At 38.7% G+C, this 26257-nt stretch overlaps 2 protein-coding genes across 3 annotated transcripts in view; one reads left to right on the top strand and one right to left on the bottom strand.

The window, feature by feature from the left end:
• LOC149597166 (protein O-mannosyl-transferase TMTC1-like) overlaps positions 1-26257 on the top strand; it is a 58175-nt gene that overhangs the window by 4631 nt on the left and 27287 nt on the right. The window contains exon 2 of the mRNA XM_089861207.1: positions 24330-24507. Within this exon, the coding sequence (XP_089717333.1) occupies positions 24330-24507 (178 nt within the window). The remainder of the gene's footprint in view (positions 1-24329; positions 24508-26257) is intronic.
• LOC149597167 (prolyl 3-hydroxylase 2-like) overlaps positions 1-26257 on the bottom strand; it is a 111610-nt gene that overhangs the window by 61335 nt on the left and 24018 nt on the right. Inside the window, exon 2 of one of the 2 annotated variants that reach the window (XM_089861206.1) lies at positions 3255-3352. The exons of the other annotated variant lie outside the window; for it this stretch is intronic. The gene's annotated coding sequence lies outside the window, so the exon portion shown is untranslated. The remainder of the gene's footprint in view (positions 1-3254; positions 3353-26257) is intronic. 2 annotated transcript variants of the gene reach the window in all.

Raw genomic sequence — 26257 nt, 5'->3', positions numbered from 1 at the left:
CAATAAGGAGTCCAATAACTGTACTCGTAAAAGCAAAGCGGAGAAGCGTAAAAAAGGCGTCTTTTGATAGGGTGACCCTATATATATAGCAGTTACATCAGTCCCATGCACAGTCTAGGTTCTTCTTTCTGGGCCCCGGCCGACTCTCATAATGAGCGTAAAAGATCAATGCTAGGAAGCGGGAATGCGTCTGTGTCTGGGGGCCCCCGCCTGAAGTGTAACCCTTATATCCCCATCCATGTGGGGAGGGGGATATACACCCTGTCCCCCCTTAATAACAAATCTTATAGTATCCTTTAACCTTTGGCGCAATCTCACTATGAAAAGCCCATCAAGATGGCTACCGTCTAAAGAAGGGCTCCCAAAATGCCAGGGAGAGGGACCCCTTTTTATATCCGGGGGTTGTCTAGGGGTAATGAGGCCCTAGGGGCCGGACGCTCGCTGAAGAGTGCTCGCGGTCATTAAGGCAGATATTTGTGGACCCCCCCTTAGTTTTTTTTCCCCGCCATTTCTCTCATCCGTGATGAGGTATGCAATGGGGGTTTGGGGGGGGAGCCCCATTGGATGAAAGAGTCCGTCCCGCGTCAAATTACCTTTCATCTTAGTTTTCATATCATCTCTTTTTTTTTTTCTATGTGGTTCCTTTCCCCCTTTCCCTCTCCCCCCGGCCAATTGAAGTCTCTGCATGTACTGTTGGGCCTTAATATTCAATAGGATTGTATAGTGTATTGCCGGGTCCCTAATTAGGGACCCCATTGGCGGGGCCATTGTTGGCGTAGATCTCAGTGGGAATAATGGTCAAGGGAAACGAGAGTGGACCCCCTCCTACACCCTGTTATTGCATCGGGGGCCCCTTAGAAAAATGGTCAGCAAAATAACAGGTGATTTAGTTAGTGCGCCGACAAGTGTTGCCAGCCATTCTTAAAGGGAAACTAAAGGACTAGATTATATTTGCAGATATAAAAAAAATGCGTCAGCAAAGGCTTAAAATTGACTTTTTCTCCAGTGGGGGGAGGGGGGTTGGATACTCGCTAACTGTCTTAGAATGGGGTTAGAATGACGTGGTGGTGTCCCGGGGTTAATAGGTCACGGTCTCGTTCTATTTCTTGACCCGCAAAGCTTTTGTTGTTGCGGGTGCTGCTGGGAATAAAAGTAGTACGGGGGAGGAACATTCCATTACGATGTTATGGGGGAAAAAATACCATAAGGAAACTACTAACGCTACCAGAATTCCTCCTTTCAAAAGAAATTTCCCAAAACCTTCTTTTTATTATTTCTTATTTTCTTTTTTGGGGGAGCTCTTTTGGGGTATTACGCAAATGAACTAAAGGCTATTTTATTACGTCACAATTTTGGCATTGGGCCAACTTTCATTCCCAATGATACGCCTTTAACCCTTTGCAAAGAATTTTATCTATTTTTCCCCATGAATATTGAATTAATTACACTCCGATTTTAACATACGGCCAAGTAACGAATAAATAGTTTATAAATTAAAATCCTTTTTAATATTCATAAAATAATTTTGTAAATTCACGCGCAGATTTTATTTCCAGACATAAAACGGGATATTTTTCTCCGTGTGTTTTTATTAAAAGCTGTAAAACTATAGGCGGCAGTGGAGCTCACGCTTTGCTCGAAAATTATACGTATTAAGTGCGCGTCGATTTAATGATAGAGTCGACGGGGATTATTAGCCAAAGAGGGGGGGGGGAGCTTTAATTAAACTTAATCAAAGTATTAAACCAACACTGTAATTTCTCAAAAGGGGATTAAATCCTTACGACCTATTTTAATATAGCATATATAATAAATGAATTGCCAAGTAAAGTCCAAAACAAACTATTTAAGTTTTGCTAATGCTAAACGCTTCCAAAATATTGCAAACCGAATAACACGTGAGAAAAAATGAGAAATTTATTTTACTTTTGACTTTAGGCGGGAATATAATATCCGACCCCTCTGAAATTTCCAAAAGGCGCGTGCGGTCTCGCGCATTTAATTTGTTATTTTTTGAGCTCGCGCTCTTTCGGGGTGTGAGTTGTACTGTTTAGCACGCGCCTCGTAATACGTGTTCCGAGAATTGGCGCGCGCGTGCTCAAAGAAGCCATTAAAAGCGAAGGCTAAACATTATGAAAATACATTTCATAAGCCCCAGCCTCCCGCCTATTGTTTCTAAATAAACGAACGAAAACGGAACGGGACACCACTCCTCTCTCTCTCTTTTGTAATCTTAACGAATTCAAAGCTAGAGTTTCGTGTTAAAAGCTATTCTTAGCGCGCGCTCTACATTATATGTAGGGAAAAATCTTTAATTGGGGACTCGGATATGTTATAAGTAAGCGGCATGGGGCAAACGCGTTTAATGACTTAATCTACCTGGAATTTCTTTAACCTTTTGGTCTGTCTCTAAGTATAAATGTCGTAAAAATTAGTATATATCAAACAAACAATTAATTAATTAATTAACGATTATAAAGGAAAACACGTTTAATATACTATCGAGGGGTACTTGAATGTCAGGGTAAAATTAATTTTGGGTTAATTTCCGAATTGAAATTTAAAATTGAAGCGAGTGTGGGTGCGTTGCTGGGGTTCGTCCCCCTGATAAGAAGTAGATGAGGGGGGTTCGGGACGGGGTTAGATGGTCCGGGTAAACAAGCCAAGCACTCTAAAAGTTTTCTGCTTTAGAAGAAGGTTCTTTCTTCGCATCAGACAACCGATGGAAAGACACAATACGAGGCGTAATACTTTAATAAAATCAAAGCGCAACTCCGTAGTTTTAGTTAGAGCCACTATTTTACCTTATTCCCTAATATTCCTTCGTTACTTCTTACACCACGAACAAAATAAAACACGCGGTATTAATGTGGAAAGGGTTAATAAAGATAAAGGTATTCTTGGGTAAAATTCGGCCGTATTTCCCCCAATATACTGACATTACTCGAGGCGACACAAACACAAAACACCCGTATCTATCGCTATTCGCGACCTAATCCATGAATAAAGATAAAAGGTATTCTTATCTAAAATATTGGCCTTATACAACTCTCCCCCCTAACATTTCTCTATTACCTCGAAAGAGGCGAACTAAAATTTCCAATTCGAAATCCACGTGCGCGGGTTGTCGTCTGACATTTAACCGTTCTATCATTGTCATCCCAGGGTTTTTTCCTTTTACACAAAAATAAAAGGGCCAAGGCGCTTACGGGCGCTTTTAAGCGCTGACTCGCTAAACATAGCGCTGACAATACCTTTAAGTTCTAAGCGGCTGAGTGACTCTTCTAAGAATTCAACCCCAAAACCTTTTTTCTCCAGAAACATTCGAAGATCTTCTTTTTCGATTCACTTTCTAAAAAGGCGAGAGAGCAAAAAAAAAAAAATTTAACCTTTGCAGTCTTAGATTACGCAACGATTACTATAGGTTTCTATGGGAAAACGAGCCTTTCCAAGATTGTAAATATATCCATATATATGGGTATCTCGGTATCAAGCCTAGATTCGAGATAAACACAAACTTGAACCCAATTCCAAGTAAGTTTAAATTTCGTTTCATTTAAGACATTTCGGATTTAAAAATAACCTTTAAAAGTTTAAAATATCAGGTTTTTATTTCCTTCAAAAGGTCAAGGGGTAAGTCACTAAATTCTCGATCAATATTTAGGCTTAAAATCAAGACTAATTACTCGCAAAATGCGTTTAAAGTGGAAGCAGAACTTGATAAATTCGCTTCAAATTTCCCATTATTTTAGTGGAAGAGGTTTAACCAGGAATGCATACGGCTACTAAGAATCATGGAATTACTCAACGCATCTAGGCGAATTTTGTGGGAGGAGCTATAGACTAATCATTATGTATGATGAATTTTAACGAACCAATGAAATCACGGTTAGTAATTCTACAAAACTCGCGTAAAAATTAACGGGGTCGCAATTATTCTTATTAATTGTATTCATTCCTGGTTTTTAGTAATAGAAACGCCCTCTCGATATTTGGGTCTCATTTTTTTATTCTTTTGAGTAGTTTTAGATTAGCGGTGTATATAGTTAGGTCGCGAGGTATTATGGGGGATGCGCGCGCACGGGTCACGCGAACTTAGTTCCGAATCAATCCTTTACCCGCCAGAAAGCAAAAATGGTCAAAACGTGGTCTGATTGCTAATAAAAATGTGCTCAAAGTAACCGCGACCTCCTTAGGAAAACTTCAACCCGAGGGCTCGAATACTTTCTTTAAAATTATTTATAAAATGTTTGACGATTTTTTTAAAAAAATTGAAAGAAAAATAAACCGTGGGATCGGATATTTCATGTATAATAATTAATCTTTATATATGTTTTAATGTTAGCGTAATATTTTATATTTCATTTTAGGAGTACGCGAGTATCCGAGCCCTCAATATGTAATTCTTTTAACCTAGTTTTATAAAATGCCGGGATCGTATATAGTCCTCGAGATTTTTATATATACATATACGATCATTTTTTATAAGAGCGCGCGCGGTTTTCGCGCCAAAAAAACCCCGGCACGTGCTTGATTTTAATCTCTACCGGCGTAAGCCAATAGGAATGGAGTATTAAGATTTTTTCAGATCGTAAATCAAAAGAAAAAGAAAAAAAAAAAATCCGCGTGGGCTCGAGATTCTAACTTATCTAAAAAAAAAAAAAAAAATAATAATGCTAGGAGTAATAAACCATTCGCTCCTAGGAGTCGATTGTGCGCTGAAAGTGACGGGTCTCTGGTCCAAAATACGAGAGAGTAAGGTGCTCTACTAAGGGTTACTATTAGTTACTAAGTTTATTCATTTTCCGTGTCGTTTCTAAAGAGGGCGGGGCATAAGCCACGATTCAAATACATTATATATATATATATATATTTTCTTAAACACGCTGCACTCCACGTCCACGTCCTCCCAAAGTGGTTATTCCTGTTAAAATGTAACGCGACACTAAATGACTGACTCTAAACGCGTATTTTCGATTACAACGTCGTCCGTCCAACAAGCACGTCCACACTCTACTACAGCAACGAAAAATACGGCAAAACTAATTTAAAATAAGGCTTAAAACCATTAGCTTCATTTAAAGTTTATAAATTACAAGTATGATCCAAGTTTATTCGGGTATTTTGGGGAAGACGACATTCAGGGGTTTACCAGCCCATGTTATTTCAATGGGCCCCTGTAGAAGTGTTTATCACGCGATACACTAGTAGTGCTTAAGGGGGAAATCACCCAGCAGGCGCCATTGAATATTATAATGGTAATATTTAATTTTAATATGAATTAAGCAATAATTAAATATAGCCCCTCCCTGTAGCAAAAGATCCATGATAATTCAATTGAGATTTAAATGCGAATTAAGCCTATATACTATGTCAAGTTTAAATTTAAACTGAAACATTTATCGTCAATTTATTTCAAAGCTTTTTAAGCCAGAAGGGAATTTAGTTCGTTCAAACCCATTTAATACGGTGGAAACCTTAATCCACTTACGTCCCTTCCAATTCACCCCCGTTTTCGTATCATTACTCGATTGGTGGCGAACTGGGGTAATAACCCCGGGGAAATAATGCCTTTACGACTGCAGGCTCTATAGCAGCGAAGCTCCTAATAATCCCATCTAAATAAATAAAGAATGTCCAAAATCGTTTCGAGGACACGGAACAGTCGCGCGCACCTGACTTCCAAAAGAACTTAAGTCGCCCGCTATCCAAAGCCCAGAGATACGTCCTTCTTCATCTCGACTTTTAAACAATGGATTTGTAATCTTAAAGACCATTAAAAGAGTAAAGAAATCGAAAGGCCGATATTGAACTTTGCGAAAGGGTCAACCGATTAATAGGCCATTTCCGAACTAGTTGACCTATAAATAATAATTCTATCGGATAAAAGATTTAAACTAAATTCATTTACACCACGTGAAATTCATTCACGCGCTAATAAAAGAAAACACGTGAAAAAGTAGATTAAAAAAGGTGCGCGTGAACTCAAATCTCGTGCTCCAATATTGTTAGAAAAAAATGAACATAAAATCACGTGATAATAAAAGAAAACACGTGAAAAAGAAGATTAAAAAAGAGCGCGTGAACTCAAATCTCGTGCTCTAATATTGTTTAATAAAAAAGAACATAACATCACGTGCTAATAAAAGAAAACACGTGAAAATGTAACGAAAAAGAAGATTAAAAAAGTGCGCGTGAACTCAAATCACGTGCTCCCAATAATATTTTCTTTTTAAAGAACATAACATCACGCGCAAAAACAATCCATAATTTTAAATATTAAAAATCCATTGTTCAAAATAAAATATAGGTATATATATGGAAACTTAATTATTATTTTTTGCTGTTCTTGAAACGTTTATCGACTAGCTAGCTTTCCGTATAAGTTTTAACGGAGCCGGGTTTCCAAGTTGGGGTCTTTACCTCCTAGATTTTAATGGGTAAAAGAGTCCCATTTGGTTACGTATAGCCTTATAGTTTTAGGGCGTGGTTTACAGAGGTAGGAGCGGGGGGGGGAAAGTGAGCCATTCCTTTTATCGTGTTGTTCATTGATCTTCAAAACTTTGAACAATGGAATTTTTAAACTAAAGAAGAAGAGAAGGGAGAGAGAGAAAAAAAGAATATTCCGATACTTGATCGATTCGGGATAAAAACTGCATTAATCAAATCGAGATAGAACGAGAGACGCCGCCATGCACACAGTCAAAATGACTCTTCCCCCCTGCACCCCCCCACACCACGGACTCCTTTCATTTAACACTAGCAACCCCCAAACCTCCTTCTCTTTCACAAACCTATTTAAAAACTATTGGAAATGAAATTGAAGAGAAGAACTTTCCCAAATTATCTTCCGAACTAATTTCAATTACAATCTTAAATTGAATTAAAATATTAATGTATCACGGATTAAAATTTAATTTGTATTTGATAAAACGCCACATATACGGGTGTGATAAGAAATACAACCCCCAAAGTTTTGAATACAAAACATATTTGTATTTTTAAACCACATTAGGCTAAATAAATAATTATAAATAAAATTATATAATGTATATATTGTTAATATACAGGTATAGTAATTTAATTCCTATAGCCTATATACATTAAGGTGTCAATTATATTAAGCGATTCTCGTGATTTCAAAAATGACTGCACGCGCGCGCGCCATCCGTTCACTTTACAATGATTAATGTTAAGAAAGGCGGCCTCGGATTAAATAAACAACCGGTTAAGTTCGTATCCCGGCGTATTTCACGTATTGACACGTTGCCAGTTGAAACGGCAAACGCAATCTGATTACGCAAAGTAGAAAATCTGTCGATTAGAGTGTCTGCAGCTCGGGCTAGACTCTCTCTCTCTCTCTCTCTCTCTCTCTCTCTCTCTCTCTCTCTCTCTCTCTCTCTCTCTCTCTCTCTCTCTCTCTCTCTCTCTCTCTCTCTCTCTCTCTCTCTCTCTCTCTCTCACTCTCTCTTCTGGAGAGTAAGTACTATTTGCCGTTTACGGTTTATTCCGATAGATATATATTAAAATGACAGACTCAATTGTCAGTGCGCTCAAAGGTAACTCGGGTTCGAATGCGTAAAGGAAAACAGGGACAAAAGATAAAGGAGATTGAGAGAGCGCGATCTCCGTTTCGTGCCAAATAACAAATGTTAAGATAAAGAAATATGTCGTGTCATAAGGCAATCCCCACCCACCCCCTCTCTCTCCCTTTTTTCCAGGGGCCACGGATACGCCAAATGCAAAGGGGGTCGTGCCTACAGAATTCATTTTAAACGAAATCGTTTCATATTATCGTAACTTTGGTTCTAATCAAGATAAATTAATTTCGAAAGTAGCCTTAAAACGACGCCATTTTGTAGATTTATTACGACAAATTCCACGAAATTTCTTTTACAAATAACATAATTATCCGTGAATGATATTAAAATTGTTATACGAGAAAAACAAATATATATTTTCGAGTTCAAATTTAACTGTTTATAACTTTCGTTCTAAAGTAGATAATTCAAGTTTAAAAATAGCGTTAAAAAGAGGGCAAAGAGAGTATTCTTTGTATGTACGTTTCGCGATGCTATTGGGGGGGGGGCTCGTGTAGCGAAATGAAGTTAGAAATATACACCGGTATAAATTGAGGTGGTAGAATTTTGCCAGTTGAGCCTTTAGGGATTTCCTTACTGTATAATCGTAATTCATATTTATCCCTGATTCCATCCATTTGCGAGAGTACTAACATTTGCCCTTGAAGCTATAGCTAGCCCCCCCCCCCTGTATAGGTTTCAGTCAGTTGACCGCGGCTATTTATTATACAGAAGTATTGGGAGGTTTGTAGCACGCGTTGGAAGGGGGAGGGGAGGGGGGCTGGTTCGGGTCATATATATGGATTGTATGGTAGGGCGCTCGCCCGCCCTCTCAACAGATGTCAGAGCACCCCATCAACGCCATCACTCAAATCACGCGCACCCCGAGCCCGGTTTACACTAAAACTGAAACTGTTATTTTTCCTTATCCTAAGCACGCGCTTCATATACACTCCAATATATTTCAAGCGTTAAAGATTTCCCTCGCTACTTAAATGCGAACTAAACTTTTTATCATGCGCCACGTTTTCTTACCCTGCCCCCCCCCCTGAAGCTTGGGGGGGGCTTGGCGCAAGCGAGCTAAAATAATCAGTAAAAAGCACTCGAGGTTGAGCGCGCCAGATTGGCGTTGCTATGGTGACAAGATTTAGTTAGAATAAAGAAGCGGAAAGAGTAAAAAAAAAACCCAAGTCGTTCTCCATATTATTACTAAGGAGGTTTTTTTTTTGGTTCTCATCGCTTCACCTTTTTTATCTTTATAGGATGAAATAAGATTAGTGTTTGTTTAACGTTCGCTTACATTATATACCCCAGCAGCGGCAGCTTCGCTCGGATAATAGTCAGGAAAAACTAAAGTTTGCAAAGCTCTCGAAATTTCCAGGTGGGCGAACAATTTTTCCTAATTATAATTGCGCCAAAGATGCCGCCGCCACGGAGACTTTAATTCAAGTCGGCTTAATGTCAAACCCACGCACGCCATTATTCCTAAAGAGATGTCTCGAGACCTTATTGGCTTTTCAAAACACGCGCAATTTTAAATCTCGCGCCAAATATAAAATCTCGCGCCAAAATTGAGAAAAATGATGCCGCACGTGCTTTTCTTTAATTAAAGCGCGTGAATTCTTCTTTTATATACTTTTTCCAATAATTATTTGAGGCGCGTGGGTGGGGGGGGGGCAGCGCGCGCGCTCCCGAGAAAAAGGAAAGGTAATATTTCGCGCCAAATTGAATGTCACGTGATCCTTGATCGGATCGTGACTGTCGGGGGGGGGGGGCGCGTGCCGCAACCTTTTCCCGATTTCCCTGGCGATCTTTTTCGAGAGGTTCCCATTCTTTAATACTAAATATAAATTTCCCCTTTTGGAACTAAGAGAGAGAGAGAAAGGCCAAAGTAATCGAGTTATATCGAGAAAGAGTGAGAGAGGATGGGGTTATATTGACGTGGGAATAAAGACCGCTGTTGAGACGTTAAAATCCCCCCATAGGATAAAAAAGAAGAACGAACACGAAGACAGAGAGCGAACGGATCGAGGTGTGACCGGAATACAATCAACCTCTTTAAAGATATAAAACTTATTTTCTTCCCACCATGCACTGCACTGCCAGATAAAATATTTCATCTCTATTTCATGAGATATGTCTCAATGACGTATACAGGCTGATAAGTCTATCACAAACAAAAAAGGGGCGTGTTCTTTTGGGCGATCGAAAATGTTCTATGACCAACCGATTTTATTTTTGTCCCCCCCCCCCGAGGGACAGTGTTTCCGAGTTAAGATTGTCCAGAGTATTTTACGGACAACCCCTTAAATTGAACACTATAAACTTAAAGGCAATGCTCATTTAAATAGGGGGTAATTCCTAAAACAGTACCCAATGTTCGCGATTTGAAAACTGTGTCCCTTTTGGGGTTGGGGGCATAACCTCTCATAAACACCCTGTATATTTACTCAAGTTCTCCCGATCATAAGTGAATAATAATAAATACTTTAAATAAGTCTAGGCGTTTAAATAATCTTCAATTAAAATGAATTTCTTTCTTAGTTAACGAGTATAGGCGGTATAATTAAGCGTCGCAGGTCCTTAATCCAAGAAGGATCTTGTTAACGAAGTGAAATTGTCTCTTAAAGAGAGTTTTAACCCGAACTCTTCCTTTCTCTCTTTTTCTCTCTCTTACTTCGGGCATTTAGGTAAAGAAGCCAATTAAAAATAATTAGGAAGCAAAGATCATTAAACAAAAAAGGGTACTGCAGGTTTCCTTTATACCTCTAAGACACTCTTTGAAAAAAGCCAGGCAGGGCCTCGAGAAGGCCAAAGATCTAGGAAACTTAATAGCTTTCCAAGCATTTAGGCACCCGGGTACCCGAGAAAGGGTCCTTGTTAATTACGTTTATATTAGAAAAGAACGTATCTTGGGGGTGTGATTGAATTTTCGCAATGATAATTGGCCATTTTATTTAAAAGAAAAGAACCAAATTTTAACTGACCTCTTCCTACTAATTAGCCTAATTAACTCTTCCGCGTCTTTTTGTATTAACTTAAGGAAATAGAACCACTCGGGTCATTTTAATGTCAAACTATAAAGGGGGGGGGGCATAATTTTAGAAAATTACGCGCCTTCCTTGGGGCCCCATATATTCTAATATATTGGTCCCTGAAAGATTCCGTATAATTAGGCTAAAGACATATTTATATTTAGCCCCCAATTGTATATAATTAATCTAATTTTAATCCACCCTATGGCAATTAATTTTTCACTCTTATAGCGCACGCGCATGGGGGGCGGGCAATGTATTAGATTTCAAGGGCGTCCGCGTGCTTATTAACCATTTCGTCACGCGCTATTAAGTATTAAGATCTCGCGCCAAAGTAATAAAGGCGGGAAACGTCTCGCGCGCTACAAAAAGTCACGCTGCACGCGCCAGAATAAAAATAAAATTTGGCGGGAAAAGCTATAGAGCTAGGCGCGAGGTAAAGATTAGGTTTCCATGGAAACGGGAGGTCAAGGCCTATTTTTCTCGATTTCTTCCGTTAAATATTAAAACCACCATTATTGGTAACAAATGCCCGGGCTAGAATGTCGTCTCTCCGGGGCCCCAACCGCCAAAGGGGACCGCGCTTTAAAAAATAAATACCGTATAGGATGGGATGGGATCACGTCAGAAAAATAGACAGACCCCCCGAAAAAGAAAAAATGTAACGGAACTTTTGGAGCATTGAGAACTGACGCGGTGAACAAAGTATATAACTTGTAGTAGAAAACTTGACTCTTAACAGCGCGGTGATAATCTTCCATAAACCGGCATATCTGTGTATTACGGAAGACACGTCACATTCGTTTCAAAACATTTCCGTATCACGTGACGATTCTTCGCAAGTTTGTCTCGTGAAACAAAGAAACTCACTTTTTTTAAAAAAACACGTGCTTCAAAAAAATAAAGGGGGGGAGGGGGGTTGTATCTCTCGCGCCATTCAATAAATATAAAGTTTAAGGCAGCAGCAGCAGCACGAGCTTGTCATAAACGTCGAAAGGCATATCCGCCGCCGCACGCGCTATGACAATTTTTGGCGGGAATATAGCAATAGTGCACGCGCTCTTTAATCCTACCACGTGGATATTTTCCGCGCCTTTTTTCTTCCTATCTACATATAGCTGCACGCGCGCGCCAGTATTAAACTATTTTCGTATCCAGGAGCTTTAAAAGAATTGTATAAACATATAGTCGAATTTGATGGACAGACAGGAAACTGTCAAAAGTCTCCCGATAAAGACAGGAGGGGTAAAAAAAATAACAGAGTAGGAGGAGTTTGTTGAGAACATGATCCCAGAATGCACTCGGCGCGCCCGAGCCAGAGAAGGAGAGAGAGAAAATCGCCAGGGAAAAAATAGTCTAGGCCCATCTGGCCAGGCCTAATTTAGGGGATAACAAAACACTCTAAGAGAGACTCTTCATCTACCCTATTTGAAGCAATGAGAGGACACGCTAAAGACACAACCAGAAGTTCTTCGCTCGAGGTATACCAAATATATATTTCTGTAAAATTCTTGACCCTTTTTTTTGAAAAAAAAGAGACCATGCAATTTCTCAACTCTTTAACTATAGGTGACTTTGAGATGTCATTATCATGTTTACAGCAAAGTATGAGCTTTAGTTCTTTAAGTGGGAGGGGGGTTGTATCCAGGGGGAGGGGGAGAGAAGAGAGATATTTTGTGTCTCCTAGCAGACTTGGGTGTCTATTGGGTTCATTTTGGGGTCCACGTCTCTCTCTAGCTCTCTTCTTGTTCGGCCCCAATATAGTTTCCTCGGAACTCGGCGAGGGGTAAATTAGAGGGCGGACGTGTTAGATACGGAAAGCAAGTAGGGGGACGCGCGTGCCGCGACAATTCGCCAGATACAAACAAGAGATCGGACATTTACACGTCTATTCAGATGATCCTCGTAATTATGGAGCGCTCTAAATGGGCTAGAAAAATTTATTTCTCTCCCTTCCACCGTTTTCTTAACTTTAACCGCACAGTTCGCTTCAGAATTGCCGGTAATTTTGTTATAGAGCATCTCTACCGAGGTTTGAAGTACTATTAAAAAGGAGATGCTATTTAGGAGATTGATTGATACAAATTTCAATAATATAGTTTTACAAATAAGTTGTCCGACCTCTTGTAATTGTCTAAGGCTCTAAGCTCTTCCCTCCGTACCTCTTTGTTGGAAGCACACGTTCGCGGTATATGTTGCCTAGTTCCCATTTCCTACGTAACGAACAGAGTTAAGCCTATTTTTAGCGGGGCCCCCCTTCCCCTCTCTTACTCCATTGGGCCCTTTTCCACCCCCACCCCCAGACGACCACCCGTAGCGTTTAACCGAGATGCCAGCCAAGCCTCGGAATCCTTATTATCATTTAGCTTCATACTAATAGTCCCTCGCAGGCCACAGTGCACCGTTACTTTATCAGGATATACACCTTTTGGTATAAAATACTTAAAAACTGGGTCAGACACATTTGGCTAAAGTGGCCTCCTTAAAACCTATTACAAAACTCTAATAAAATTAAAGCACGTGCCATACGTATTAAATCCACGCGCACTTTTGGCGCGAAAGGTACCTGCACGTGTTCAAAAAAAAGCGCCACGAGAAAAATTATTCAAAAACTTTGTAATTGTCTCGTGCGATTAACATTTTCTTTAGAGAAAGAAAGGCACGTGAATTAACAAAAAAAAAAACGTTGCACGTGAATTAAGAAAAAACGTGGCACGTGAATTAAGAAGAAACGTGGCACGTGAATTAAAAAAAACGTGGCACGTGAATTAAAAAAAAACGTGGCACGTGAATTAAGAAAAAACGTTGCACGTGAATTAAGAAAAAACGTTGCACGTGAATTAACAAAAAACGTTGCACGTGAATTAACAAAAAAACGTTGCACGTGAATAAAAAATAAATAAATAAAAATGGTTAGAAATGGGCGCGTGTTTCCATGGCAACTTAAGATAAAGGTATTCGAGTATTCATTTGATGACATTAAGGGGTGACCCGAGTTGACCCGGTGAACGGCGCATCCTGACAGAGCAAACAAACACAAAGAGGGGGAAATGTTAATAAGGCTAATGCGAGTAGACGCTACATGTCCTCGCTATTCGTCTCGCTGATAAACTCTGAAACGCGTGTACTTATTAAAAATAATAAAATATATTTCCCAGCCGCATTTCATTTTTTTAATAATAAATAAATGTACCTCGGAAGTATATAATTCATTAACGTTTCGAAGTTATTAAAAGAGGCTTTAAATTCGATCGGAAGGCGACGTTGTTTTGATTGATAGCTTTGGCTTAATGTCAGATTTCAATCCCGGAAGTAATTTTAGAGAGAGTGAAATCCGAGGTTTCCTATCCGAGCAAATAACACAACACGACGAGGACAAGGAGAATCCAATTTTAAAATCAGAATGGAAAATTACTCACGTTATTAACAATATATTCGTATCATTAAGGGGGAGTTAATGGTTTTCTCATTACTTCCGTATGGATGTACGTCAGTTTGACACGTGTTAAAAGGCGCCGCATTAATGAAGTCGACTTAGTCTCGACGCTAGTAATAAGGCGCCAAAACATTGACATTAAATAAAATAAAACATAACAACAGTAAACAGAATAATGTGTTTTGCGGTGTTCAAAACTACTTTCAAGTCGCCTTCACACGAGATACTTCGAAACCACATTTTCAAGTTCAAACGTCGACGTATAAAAGTTTTCCGCTAATCATAGAGATTTTTCACGAGAAAATGCGTATATTATTACATATAGGCCTTTTAAAGTGTCTCGTGCAAACGCGGCTTTCTATTTCCAAAATGTTTAATATTATAAATTCAGACTGAATATATATATATTTATATACACACAAACACATCTCTAAATATATATATTTATATACACACAAACACAAACACATCTCTAAATATATATAAATATATATATTTCGCTTGCATTTGGGGGGGGGGGAGTCTGGGCGTTAGATAAGTGAGGGGTATTTCTCGTAAACTACGTAACAGGGGGGTCATATATCAAAATATTTCGCTTAAATTGACCCCCGGGTTCTCTTATCAGCTGTTTTGGGGGCAACGGACAATTTCCAACATCGACTTCCGTTTTCTACAATGTATAGCGTTGCTTGGGCAAAGGGGGCCGGGGCCGGGCAGTTATTTGGTAGCCCCTTATCAAAATTTTAGCAAACACATAACCCCAATTTTTTGGCCCGGGGGGGGGGAGTAGGCGAGGGGGGGGGAAACAAAGTCCAGGAGCTTTCTGTAAAAGGGTTATACGAAACTGATAAGAACTATATTATTATTTCAAATTGAAAGTACATCGTCTAGAAAGCGAATCAATCGAAAGTATCATTTATTATTGATCGGTCTTGATCATGGCTTAGTTTATATTCCAAGGTATTTTCGTCTTGGGATGAACTTTACGGCGTGAAAAGTAATTTTTCCTTTTGATTATTATTAACGATCAGTTTGGCGGCAAGTGGCTCTTATTACAACAAGTTTAACAAGTTAAACGTAATTACAGGTCCCCAATTTTGTTCGCGATAATAGCCGGCGCGTACAAGTCGACTTGTTTTTCCAGAAATATAATTCTACCTTTGTCGGTCAATTAATAGGAAATCCTTTCTTTATTTAATTTGATCCCCGTTTTTCTGTTTTACGCCAGTTTCCATGGAAACGACTATAAAAGCTTTCCCGCCTTTCCCCACCACGCGCCAAAAAAGAAAGAAACACGTGCGATCTAATTTAAGGCGCGCGCGTGATTATAGAAATTAAAATCTCGTGAAATTCTTCTACAAGTTCCTATATAGCTATTTCCCGCCTTTCCCCACCACGCGCCAAAAAACAGGTGCGGTATAATTTACAGCGCGTGATTATAGAAATTAAAATCTCGTGAAATTCTTTAGCTATTTCCCGCCTTTTTCCTTCTCGTTCTCGATCACGTGACTTTCCATTTAATTTTCTTTTAAAGTACGGCTGGGTAAGTTTTAAATAGATGAAACGCGCGTCAGAGTGGCGTCAATGTCACGTGACGGAAACCTTGTCAAAAAGTCGAATCTGTCACCTTTTTTCTTTTTTTGGCATCAGAGCGGAGGAAGTTGGGGATATTTATCGTTAACCGAGTGTGTATTCGCTCCTCGTTTTTGAATAATTTATTATCCTGACTTTTTGATAGGTGGATGCAAGGGGGGAGCGCTTCAATTTCATCCCCCCTCTCTCTCTCTCTGTCCTAGATCATTTTTTGGGGGTATTTTTCTATTGAATGGGGTTCTAGCGTGGCACACTTAGCCTTGCTCGGGATCCCCCAAATAAAATTGATGTTTTTGCTTTTTCCTCCGACTCTTCATATTTTATGTGTATATTTTTTCTTATTTCTTGGACCAAAAAGTGAAAAGGAAGTATTTATGACAGTTTAGTTTCCAGTCTCACATGTTTTACTATAAACCCCAGAAAGTAAATAAAAAATAAACATTTTTAAATTTACGTTTCCTTCCAAGAAAGGAATCAAATTTTGGGTCTAAAAATGGAATTCAAAAACCCCGAACTTCAAATTAGAATTTTAAAATAATTTTGATATCATTAATAAATTTTTAAAACTGAATTAAACAAAATTTTAAAATAAATTTAGGATTTTTGGGAAAGCCGACTTTAAGGGGTAGAACTTAACGTGTATTTTGCCATAGCCCCTGTAGAAATGTTTAACCCGCAATACACCAAAGCTTAAAAATAAAAAGAAAGCCAGCATTCAGGGGTCATAGAAAAAAAACAACGTTACTACAAGGGTAAAATATCGGTATTCTGACGTCAGAAACTCAATTATGACGTAGGGAAAAAGTACGTCGTAAATGATTGATGTTAGGGGTCCCTGTCGAGTGACCTTTCAACGAATGAGCGATGACCTATGGTCAGTTTAACCAGGAAAACCTGGTTTTACCATAGAATTACTATGAAGTATATATACACTCTCGTGTTCAAAGGAACTTGATTAACACTATTTTTCATATTACACTCAACATAGAAAATTCAATCGAGTACACCTAAAACAACCCCACTATTATATTAAATGTGTTTATTATATCCGTAATATTGACCGCCAATTTTCAAGCTTAGTTTGCGATACAACTAATGCTTATGGAACTTCTCTTCTTCATGAATAAAAATTTAAAATAATTTTTACTTCGCTGTCAGTTAATTATGTATTCCTAAAATTCTTAGCAACTCATCAATTTTCTAACAAAAGCGCTGTTTTTTTTCTTTTCAATAATGGCTTTCTACTTTAATAAAAAAAATACGTAAGCTTTAACAACCCCTCAATGTTTAAAATTAAAATTGATAAAAAATAAATTTAAAATTCAAAAAAAAAAAAAAATTGAATCTTTTTTTCTATGGCTTCGAAGAAAATTCTTCTTCTTAATTTATATTCAAATTAACACATAATTAGAAAAGCTAATATTATCGTACAGATAGAAAGGAAAAAATGTACTTCTTGGGTCGTCAAGCTGCCCTGGGGGGGGAAAGGGGGGCGTAGAGAAAAAGAGGTTGGGGGGGGGGGGTCCTAGATTGAAAAGTTACTAAAAACGTTCAAGCCACAAACTCCGCGGCGAGTAAAAACCCGCTAGCAAAGTTAAAATGCAAAAATACTATATACCAGGGTGAAATCGAAAATGAATTATTCATAGAAAAATGAGGGCTAAAAGAGATAAAAAAAAAATACACGAGAAAAAAGGAACTAGCGCGGGAAACTTTTACTTTAGCGCGCGCGCGCGCTTAGACCAAGCTATATAAGAAAAAAGAGATACTTGGCGCGTGCGATGGCCTATACTTTGTCCAAAAGAAAGACAAAGTGATGAGGGGTCGGATACTTGTAATTAAGGAGTAGCTTAAAATTACCGGAATATTTCAAATGGAATTAATAATTACGCAGCTACAGGTAGTTTAACGAATAAGGCGGCATAATTTATGCATAAAATTGAGAAGTAATTTAATTAACACACGTAATACGCAGGGTTCATACAACTTTTGGAAAACAAATTTCCCTGAGATATCTATGAGGTTTTTCCCCATATATTTCCCTGAGTTTTCCAGGTTTTTCCCTTCCCGTATATGGAGTGTCCTATGGAGCAAATGTTAACGAAGGAAGAAAAGGGACAAATTGGACTATAACATACTCAAAGGACATCCCCGTATCTCTAATATAACCAGAGTTATGAGCCCCCAAAGTTGGGTGTGATGTTAATCCTATGGAGGGGGTTATGTTCACGAACATTTTTCTTAATTACTCAGACCCTGTTTGACGCAAATTTCCCTGATTTCCCTGAATTTTAGTAAAAATTCGAAATTTCCCTGAGGTTTTTGTCAACTATTTATTTCCCCGAATTTTCCCTGAGGTTTTTGTCAACTATTTATTTCCCTGATTTATCCAGTTTTGTATGAACCCTGCGTAATAATGAATTGATTGATTTGGCCGAGTGTTCCACCCCACGTAAAAATATATATAGTCGAGCGCGCGCGCGTAATTTGCATCTCTCTTATTTTGGAGAGAAGAAGAAGAAGAAAAGGCGGGAAATTTCTTCCCGATATTCCTTTTATTCTCGCGCGCTTTTCTTTTGAAGAATTTTTCAATTCGCGAGATTTGAAGTTGATCCTTATCCGTTGGCACGCGCACTTTCCCGCCAAAAACGCGTCACCATGGATGGGAAGAGCGCCTTGACAGTATCGGGAGCCAGCTTTATGGAAATAATAGAACTGGATGGAGGAATGCCGATTCTCCATTTTTAAAGGATCGCCAGGATATTCTTCGATTCCAACAACGACAATTTCATCGAGAATAAAATGTTTTTTAATATTTAAATTTTCATCCCCAAGAATTTCAGCGGCAGAGGATTTATTTCCACGACAGAAATAATAAAAAATATATCTGAATAATAAATAAACCGCGGGATTGATAGCTGTCATCGTTTTTAGATTATATTTATAAATATTTTTGGAAATTTGAAATATTTTCTTCCAACTAAAATATGATAATTTATTTTTATACTGTATATTTAAAATCTACCTTTTGGAAAAAAAAATGCGTTTCTAAGCCTTTGATTACGAAGGGTTGTGATAGAAAAGTCATTAGGAGAAAGTGATAGAAGATCCTCGAACAAAATTGTACAAGATATTAAATAACGTATTTACCTAAAAGCCGAGTACCCATAATCCCTCGGAGCAAAAAAGGGATTTAACGATAAAAGGGAGAGTGCACACAGGCTCTACATCTCTTAATCTAAACACTTTCAAAAGGAAAAGATCCCTCAGAAAGAGAGAGATGTCCGCGAAAAAATGTCATTTTTGGCGGCAAATCCGATTTTTATTGCTGTCACGAGAGGATTATGTCACCCCCTATTCAGCCCCCCAAACCCAAACTTCTCCCCCTCTCCCCACCCACCCTTTTTCCTTTTTTTGGCTTTTCCCGCGTTTTTTTTTTTTTTTTTTGGAAGAACCGCACGAGCCGGAGTATCATCATCGAGGTGTTGGACATTCCTCGATCCGAAATCGGAATCGCAAAATGTTAAGTTATACTATAGATAAAATCGAAAAAAACCTAAGCTGATTTTTAAAGTATCCATCCCCTCGTCGTAGCTCGTGAAGGCGAATATTTCTGGAGCGCGCGCGAACTCCCGCGCTTCTTATCGCGGAAAGGAAAAGCCCGGAAGCTTCGACTCCCGCCAAAATGATAAAGGCGGGAAGAGTAGGGTTTAGAGAGAGAGAGAAAAAAGGCGGGAAAAATATAGAAAAGGATCCCGCGCCATAACCAAACAGAAGCTGAGCCGTCTGAGCCAAACCACGATGGCCCGGTCACCACCACCAAAGGAGACTACTTTCAATAGATACCATTCCCCAAAGCGCTGCTAGCTAGAAAGGACCGGGCCGGGTTGAGCTAGTCCGCTTGATCTATGGGAAAACAAATAGTCAAAAGGCGAACGGTACAATGTTGTCTATGGGGATTTTAGCTCAGCTCGCGGGGCTGGGGGGGGGAACTGCAGCCTTATTTAAAGATCCCTGATTTCCAGAGATTATTGAAAGGACTCCTTCACCGACCCCTCCCACACTCCCTTGTTACGTAAGCTCTTTTTAATTACATATCACGTAAGAGCTATCCGTTTCCCAACACAAATTCAATGCCCCCCCCCCCTCGTATCTTTTCCGGATTCATTTTCAAGGCGAAATCGAGGGGAAAGTCACTACTAGATAATATTTCACGTATTAGCTTCTAATAAAGATTTTAAACGAGAGCAATTTCATATAAATGATTTCAAGTGATTTTAGAGTTGGAGCAAATTATCGTAACACGGATTTAACACGTTTAAACTACACTGACTTGAGCCGAATTAAAAATAATTATTTTAGAATATAAACTAACTTAATGCGCATTTAATTAAAATTACGTCAACTGAAAGATAATTTTGAGTGGAAAATTGGCGGGAAATAAACTAAACTGACTTGAGGCGAATTAAAAATAATTATTTTAAATATAAACTAACTTAATGCGCATTTAATTAAAATTATCCTCAAATTAATCAAAAAAAATTGTCACGCTATAACGTCAACTAAAAGATAATTTTGAGTGAAAAATTGGCGGGAAATTTGAAATACGGCGAACTGCATTTATAACAAAATTCATCAGGTCACACCAAGAAATACGAGGGGGAAAAGGCGGCCAGCCGCATTGGGACGTTACAATAGTTTTCCAGCTTCATAGAGCGCAAAAGCAAAAAAAAACATTTAAGTGGCGTCCCCCTCGAGAAATAATTATGAACATCTGGCATGACATGGCATTGAACATCATTATTAATAATATATATATTCGGTTGATAAATAAAATAATTAAAGCTATAACGCCGCTTACTAATTAACACGAGTCATATTAACGTTGGGGCGCCAAAAAGAAAATTATTATTTTTGGCTAAACGGGAGAGGGGGGGAGGTAGAGGCAAGAAAATTAGGAATAAAGCTAATTAGCCACATAAAAAAGATGAACACCACTATCCCCCCGACCCCCTCGCACCCCAACCCCCGCTATGGTATATCTCTCAATGCCCCAATGGGAATTCGTACCCCGGAAAAGAAGAAAAAAAATTGCAGTATAAGCATCTCGTTAATTAACGAACTAGAAATATGGCGGCGGTATAAGGGGTGCTTCCCCCCAAAAAAAATGATATAAAAATTGCCGACATGTACAGATTGTACCAGTACTAGTACCACTATATTCCGCTTCGATGGTTACCGGCTTCCCAGCCAAAAGAAATATTATTGATTTGCACGGGACCCCCCAAAAAAGGGTAGAATTCCTCGGGCTACGTAATAAAACGTCATCGTTAGGAAAGGCCTTCGTAATTAGACTGAACGTAAAACCATCACCACATTTTTTGGGCTTCCCCAAATTATTTATTGACCCTTGGGACCCCTAAAAGTATATATCCCTTATTTTAAATATTATATTTTTATAAATATTATTTAAAATTTTACGCCTGACAGTTAGCTTCCCCCGAGTTCTTATTATTACTATTATTAAGGCACGTGCTAGAAAAGGCGGGAAAAATCTTGCCGTTGGCGGGGGGGGGGGGAGAGGGAGTTTATTATTTAAAGGTCACGAGCTAGCGAAGTGGCTGGCACGCGCTAACCACCATAGTAACGCAAAAAGGCGGGAAAAATTTGGCGCGAGATATAATATAGGAAGATTTTTGAGAACGCGCGCGCGCGAGCGCACGAGACGCACTTTTCTAAAACTCCTATACGCACGTGCTCAAACTGCTTGGGACAAAGGTAAGGGATATAAAAGGGTGGCGTGGCCTTTAATAGCGCTGTCGAGTTAAAGTCGTAAAAAGTCTAACAAATTCTATTAAAATAACCTTTCCAAAACGAAACGAAGCTAGCTAGGGGTAGATGGGGTTAGTGTTGAGGTTCCCGCCGGAATTTCCCGCCAAAACCCAAGGCGATCTAAATCAACTCTCGTCGTAATTCAAGCGCTGGAGCGGAAATATCTTAAACCTAACGTGTCCAAGAACTGAAAGCCCCGGGGCCAACAACGTTCGCCCAAACCCCCTTAATAAATGTAAAGCCGTCGAAAACAAAGATACAAATACGTTTCCTTCGCCTTAATCAACGTTAACTCAACGGGGGCGAATAAATTAAAAATTTTTAGGCGTATTTTATCAATATTGGAAAAAGGTATTCTGGGATAGTCCTTAAAAGGGTTAAGAGCCAGCGCGTGTCTGTACTCGGCCCTTGGCTAATAATATTTCAATAGAAAGTTTTGATTGCACCTCGGCCAATCCGCGGAGGTAAAAACCCCTTGGGATTATATAATACCGCCAGGGTTAAATTTATAAATATGTTTCCTTACGGAAATATAGCGAATTTCACTCTTGGAAACAATCAATATTTCCATTGAAAAAGGCCCTTTCAAACGAAACGTTACAACCATTTCAAGATTGAGAGAAATATTTCATTCTCACCAGAGAGAGTCAGATACCAGATTTACACACTTATATTCTCTTTGTACCGTAGCTGCGATAAATATAGTATTTGAGCGTCTTGCTTGGCCACAATTTTTAATAAAAGGTTTTGAAAAATATTTATAATTCAAGGCATTTTTACCCCCTAAATAAATGCCAAACTAATTTAGTTTATTTTCCGGGGAAGGGCCAAGCCACTCAAAGACTACAACGTACATATTCGCGTCTGAAAAATAACCAGGGGTCATTTATAAAATTACAACAAAGTTTTAGGAAAGAAAATCAATTCAATTCGGAATTAAGCAAGAAGGCGGGAAAAGGGTTAAGTTAAAGTGGCGATTCCCGGCATGCCCTTTCATTCCTCGTCGCTGATTGGACAAAAAGTTGTCTCGGAAAATTATCTTAAATATTGGAAAGTTGCAGCAGCAGCGCCCAGGAACGGTGATATGGACTCCTGCAATATTGATTACACTATCGAATTTCACTCTTAAAAGGACCCGTTTCCCTTTTGGTTGGTATCGGGGGACTTTATCCATTTCAAGGTTGTAATTCGATAGGGTGAGTGCATGGTATAATAGATTCGGGGGGGGGGATGCCCCCGCCTTTCTTAGTACTGCCAGGTTAAAGAGAAAAGGTCCGAACCCCCTAACCCCCCCCCCCAGTGGGAGATAGAAATGTATGCAAATCCGAATGTATATATATATATTTATATAGGACGGGGGGGGGATATTTTAAAACTGCAAAACTTGATAAGAGCTAGGACCCCCGAACTTCAAACCCTATAGAGTCAGAGAGAAATCTTTCTCCAAGGGATTTATACTTTATTTTAAATAAAATAGAAGATAGTGTCCACTCTCTCAACCCCCCCCCACCCCCTCCCCCTTATCGACTATCTAAAAAGTAAAATGATATATCGATGATTTTTCTTAATGGTGCACGGCCTTTTCAAAAATATTTTAAAGTCTATTGGAATTTACAAAAGAAAATTCAATAAGTTTTTAAATTCTTCTTTCCCAATAATTTAGTTAAAAATACGCTTCACGCGCTACTAAATAATTTGACAATCAGCACGCGCCAGTTAATAAATAATTTGACAAAGAGCTCACGCGCTACTAAATAATAAATTATTTGACAATCAGCGCACGCGCTACTAAATAATAAATTATTTGACAAAGAGCTCACGCGCTACTAAATAATAAATAATTTGACAAAGAGCTCACGCGCTACTAAATAATAAATAATTTGACAAAGAGCTCACGCGCTACTAAATAATAAATTATTTGACAAAGAGGGCGCGCGTGCTAGCTAATAAATAATTTGACAATATATATTCAGGAGGAGCGCCAAAAACAAACAATAAATATTTGACAATCCACTTCGCGCAGTTGCAAACAATTTCATTATATATTAAATCGGACCAGGAATACGTAACATTCAATAGGAATATTTGCGCCTGTAAGTATCTAGGCGGATTTTGCGTTAAGAGTTAGACTAATCATTCTGTATGCCGAATTTTAACTGTTAAGAAAGACGCCATCAGAATTACGAGTTCGGGAGGCCGGCCCACAAAACAAGCGTAGATTTTAACTTGGGAGATATGTAAGGGATACGCGCAATTATTCCAATAAGCCGTAGGCATTCCTGGCCGCCGGACCCATCTATCTGGTTGGCAATAATTGCAAGAAGTATATTTGAAGCGCGGGAGGGATTTGAAATGGAAAATATAGGTTTAATTCAAATTGCAGCTGAGACGATCCAGGGGTTTAACCTTTACAAGGGTGCGCGGGGGGGGGGCTATAGGATCCGATACGATTGGAATATATTAAATATATCATATAAACTTGAATTTATTTACTAGCAATCGCTTTCCACGCGCTGAAAGAGGGGGAGAGAGAGAGAGCTCTTCGGATATCTTATTGAAAACCCCGTTCGAATATTGGCAGTGATCGCCTTCCCCTATTTAACACTCAGTAGGCGGGTGCCATTTCTCAATAAACCCAATTGCAATTTAGACTTTCTGGCCATGAAAACTAATTTTGATGGAAAGGGTGAAGGGGGGGGGGGGTGAAGGGGCAATCGAGATATTTAGACGAAAAGGTACACGGGATAGAAAGTGGCCCACCCGCCCGGGGGGGATTTAACGCCCAAAGTTAATCTTACTTAACAGAGTTAGTTAGTTATTAATTTAAAATTTAATTATTATTTTCCATTTCAGAATGAATGCAATATCAAGCGCCGAGAATGTCATTGGCTACCATGTAGTCAACGTCATACTTCACGTCATAGTCAGCGTCCAATTGGCTGATTTTTGTCGCCGTTGTTTAGCCTGGAATTGGGTGACGTCATTAACAGCCTCTGTTTTGTTCGCGACGCATCCCGTTCATACCGAAGCGGTAAGTTAACCAACAAAGGGATAGTGAAACAATTCACGAAATAGTGAACAATGAAACCGAGCTTAAATCTCCTAAAGGGTTCTTTCTGATTGGCTAAGCGGATTAACTATTCTTAATTTTTTTTCAAAATAAAGTTAATTAATTAATTAAACTCGCCATTAAACAGCTTATAATTTTAATCCAGGAATTAAGATTATAAAGATTAAAAATAAAATATTGCAAATATAATTTTTAATATTTTTCCCGGTGTCCTTTTTAATCAAATATTTTTGGTAAAAATAAGAAAAATAATTAGGTTTTAGTCGAAATAAGAATGAGTAGAAAATATCACCCGAGTATAGAGTGCTGCCGGTATGACGTCACCCATGCTGTTTTCCCATAAAGAAAAAACGGTAACTGTCATGGCCGCCCATTGCTATAGGCAGACTCGTGACGTTTAACCTTGGACCTAACGTCACAACTGACAGCACTTTATTGAATGGAAGACTTAAAGAACTAGGCCTTGACAACATATATTTATTTTTTTGAAAATAACTTTTTACGTAAAAATTCACGGTTAAAATAGAATAAATTCTCTAGTTGAAATTTTCATTATTTTTCTCTTGTCCGGAAGTCGGTTAGTATTAATATTTAAATTCTGACGCAAGAAGCTTTTTGAAAAATTAATGAAAAAAATAAAACAGAGCCCCTTGTAACCTGTTTCTTTCCCCCCAAAAGAAGGGGGGGTTAAGTTTACGTAACCGACTATAAACTCAAAAGAGATATTTTCCAAATTTACTCACTAATAATTTGATTTTAAATATAACGTATTCAAATATATTATGTCCATAAATTTCAGGGAGCCCAGACAGTCATTTTAAATTACTTATAGGAAAGAGATTTAAAAAAGTTTCCATAAAAAATAATGCGTTTCAAAAAAATTCAGATTTAAAAAAAAATCATTTCTTCAATTAAAATTGAAAAAAAAAACCACTTAAAAATAACGGACGGCCATTTTGAATTTGATCGGGACCCCCCATCCCCCCACGTACCACCCATTCACGGCACCTACGGCTACAGGACGAGGCCTAATTATTCAGCCAGAGCGAAGACAACATCTTCAGCGGCGATTATCTCCGATCCCCGTACTCCCGTCCCCACCGGCATCCCTGCACCTCGAGCTAAGCCTAACCTTCACCTTCACTTAACCACAGCCCACTCGATCACGCAAGTTGCACGCGCTATAGAAGCCCGTCCAAACGATTTTTTTTACATGTTAACTCGCGAATACGGCGCGTCACATAGGTTCGGTCTAAACTTTCAAACCCGTCTGGTTTTAACATGGGCGTCTATGGGAGAGGACCAGTTTTTTCAACGTTTTTGACAATATTAGTGCATCTACTGGTTCAAATCTCTTGAATTTTTAATGAGACGTGTATTGAAAGGTTTGATATTATCCTGTAAAATTTCAAGTCTTCAGCTATAATAGTTTTTTTTATAAAAAATAAAAATCATCACATAGTAGTGAATTTTGCCCCTTCAATTTCTCTACTATGTGATGATTTTTATTTTTTATAAAAAAAAACTATTATAGCTGAAGACTTTAAATTTTACAGGATAATATCAAACCTTTCAATACACGTCTCATTAAAAATTCAAGAGATTTGAACCAGTAGATGCACTAATATTGTCAAAAACGTTGAAAAAACTGGTCCTCTCCCATAGACGCCCATGTTAAAACCAGACGGGTTTGAATTTTAGACCGAACCTA

Source organism: Phalangium opilio, unplaced genomic scaffold, assembly GCF_054372755.1.
Source record: "Phalangium opilio isolate 3A_F unplaced genomic scaffold, DU_Popi_V2 ptg000369l_1, whole genome shotgun sequence".
Classification (NCBI taxonomy): domain Eukaryota; kingdom Metazoa; phylum Arthropoda; class Arachnida; order Opiliones; family Phalangiidae; genus Phalangium; species Phalangium opilio.
This window is presented reverse-complemented; position numbering and strand designations above follow the sequence as displayed.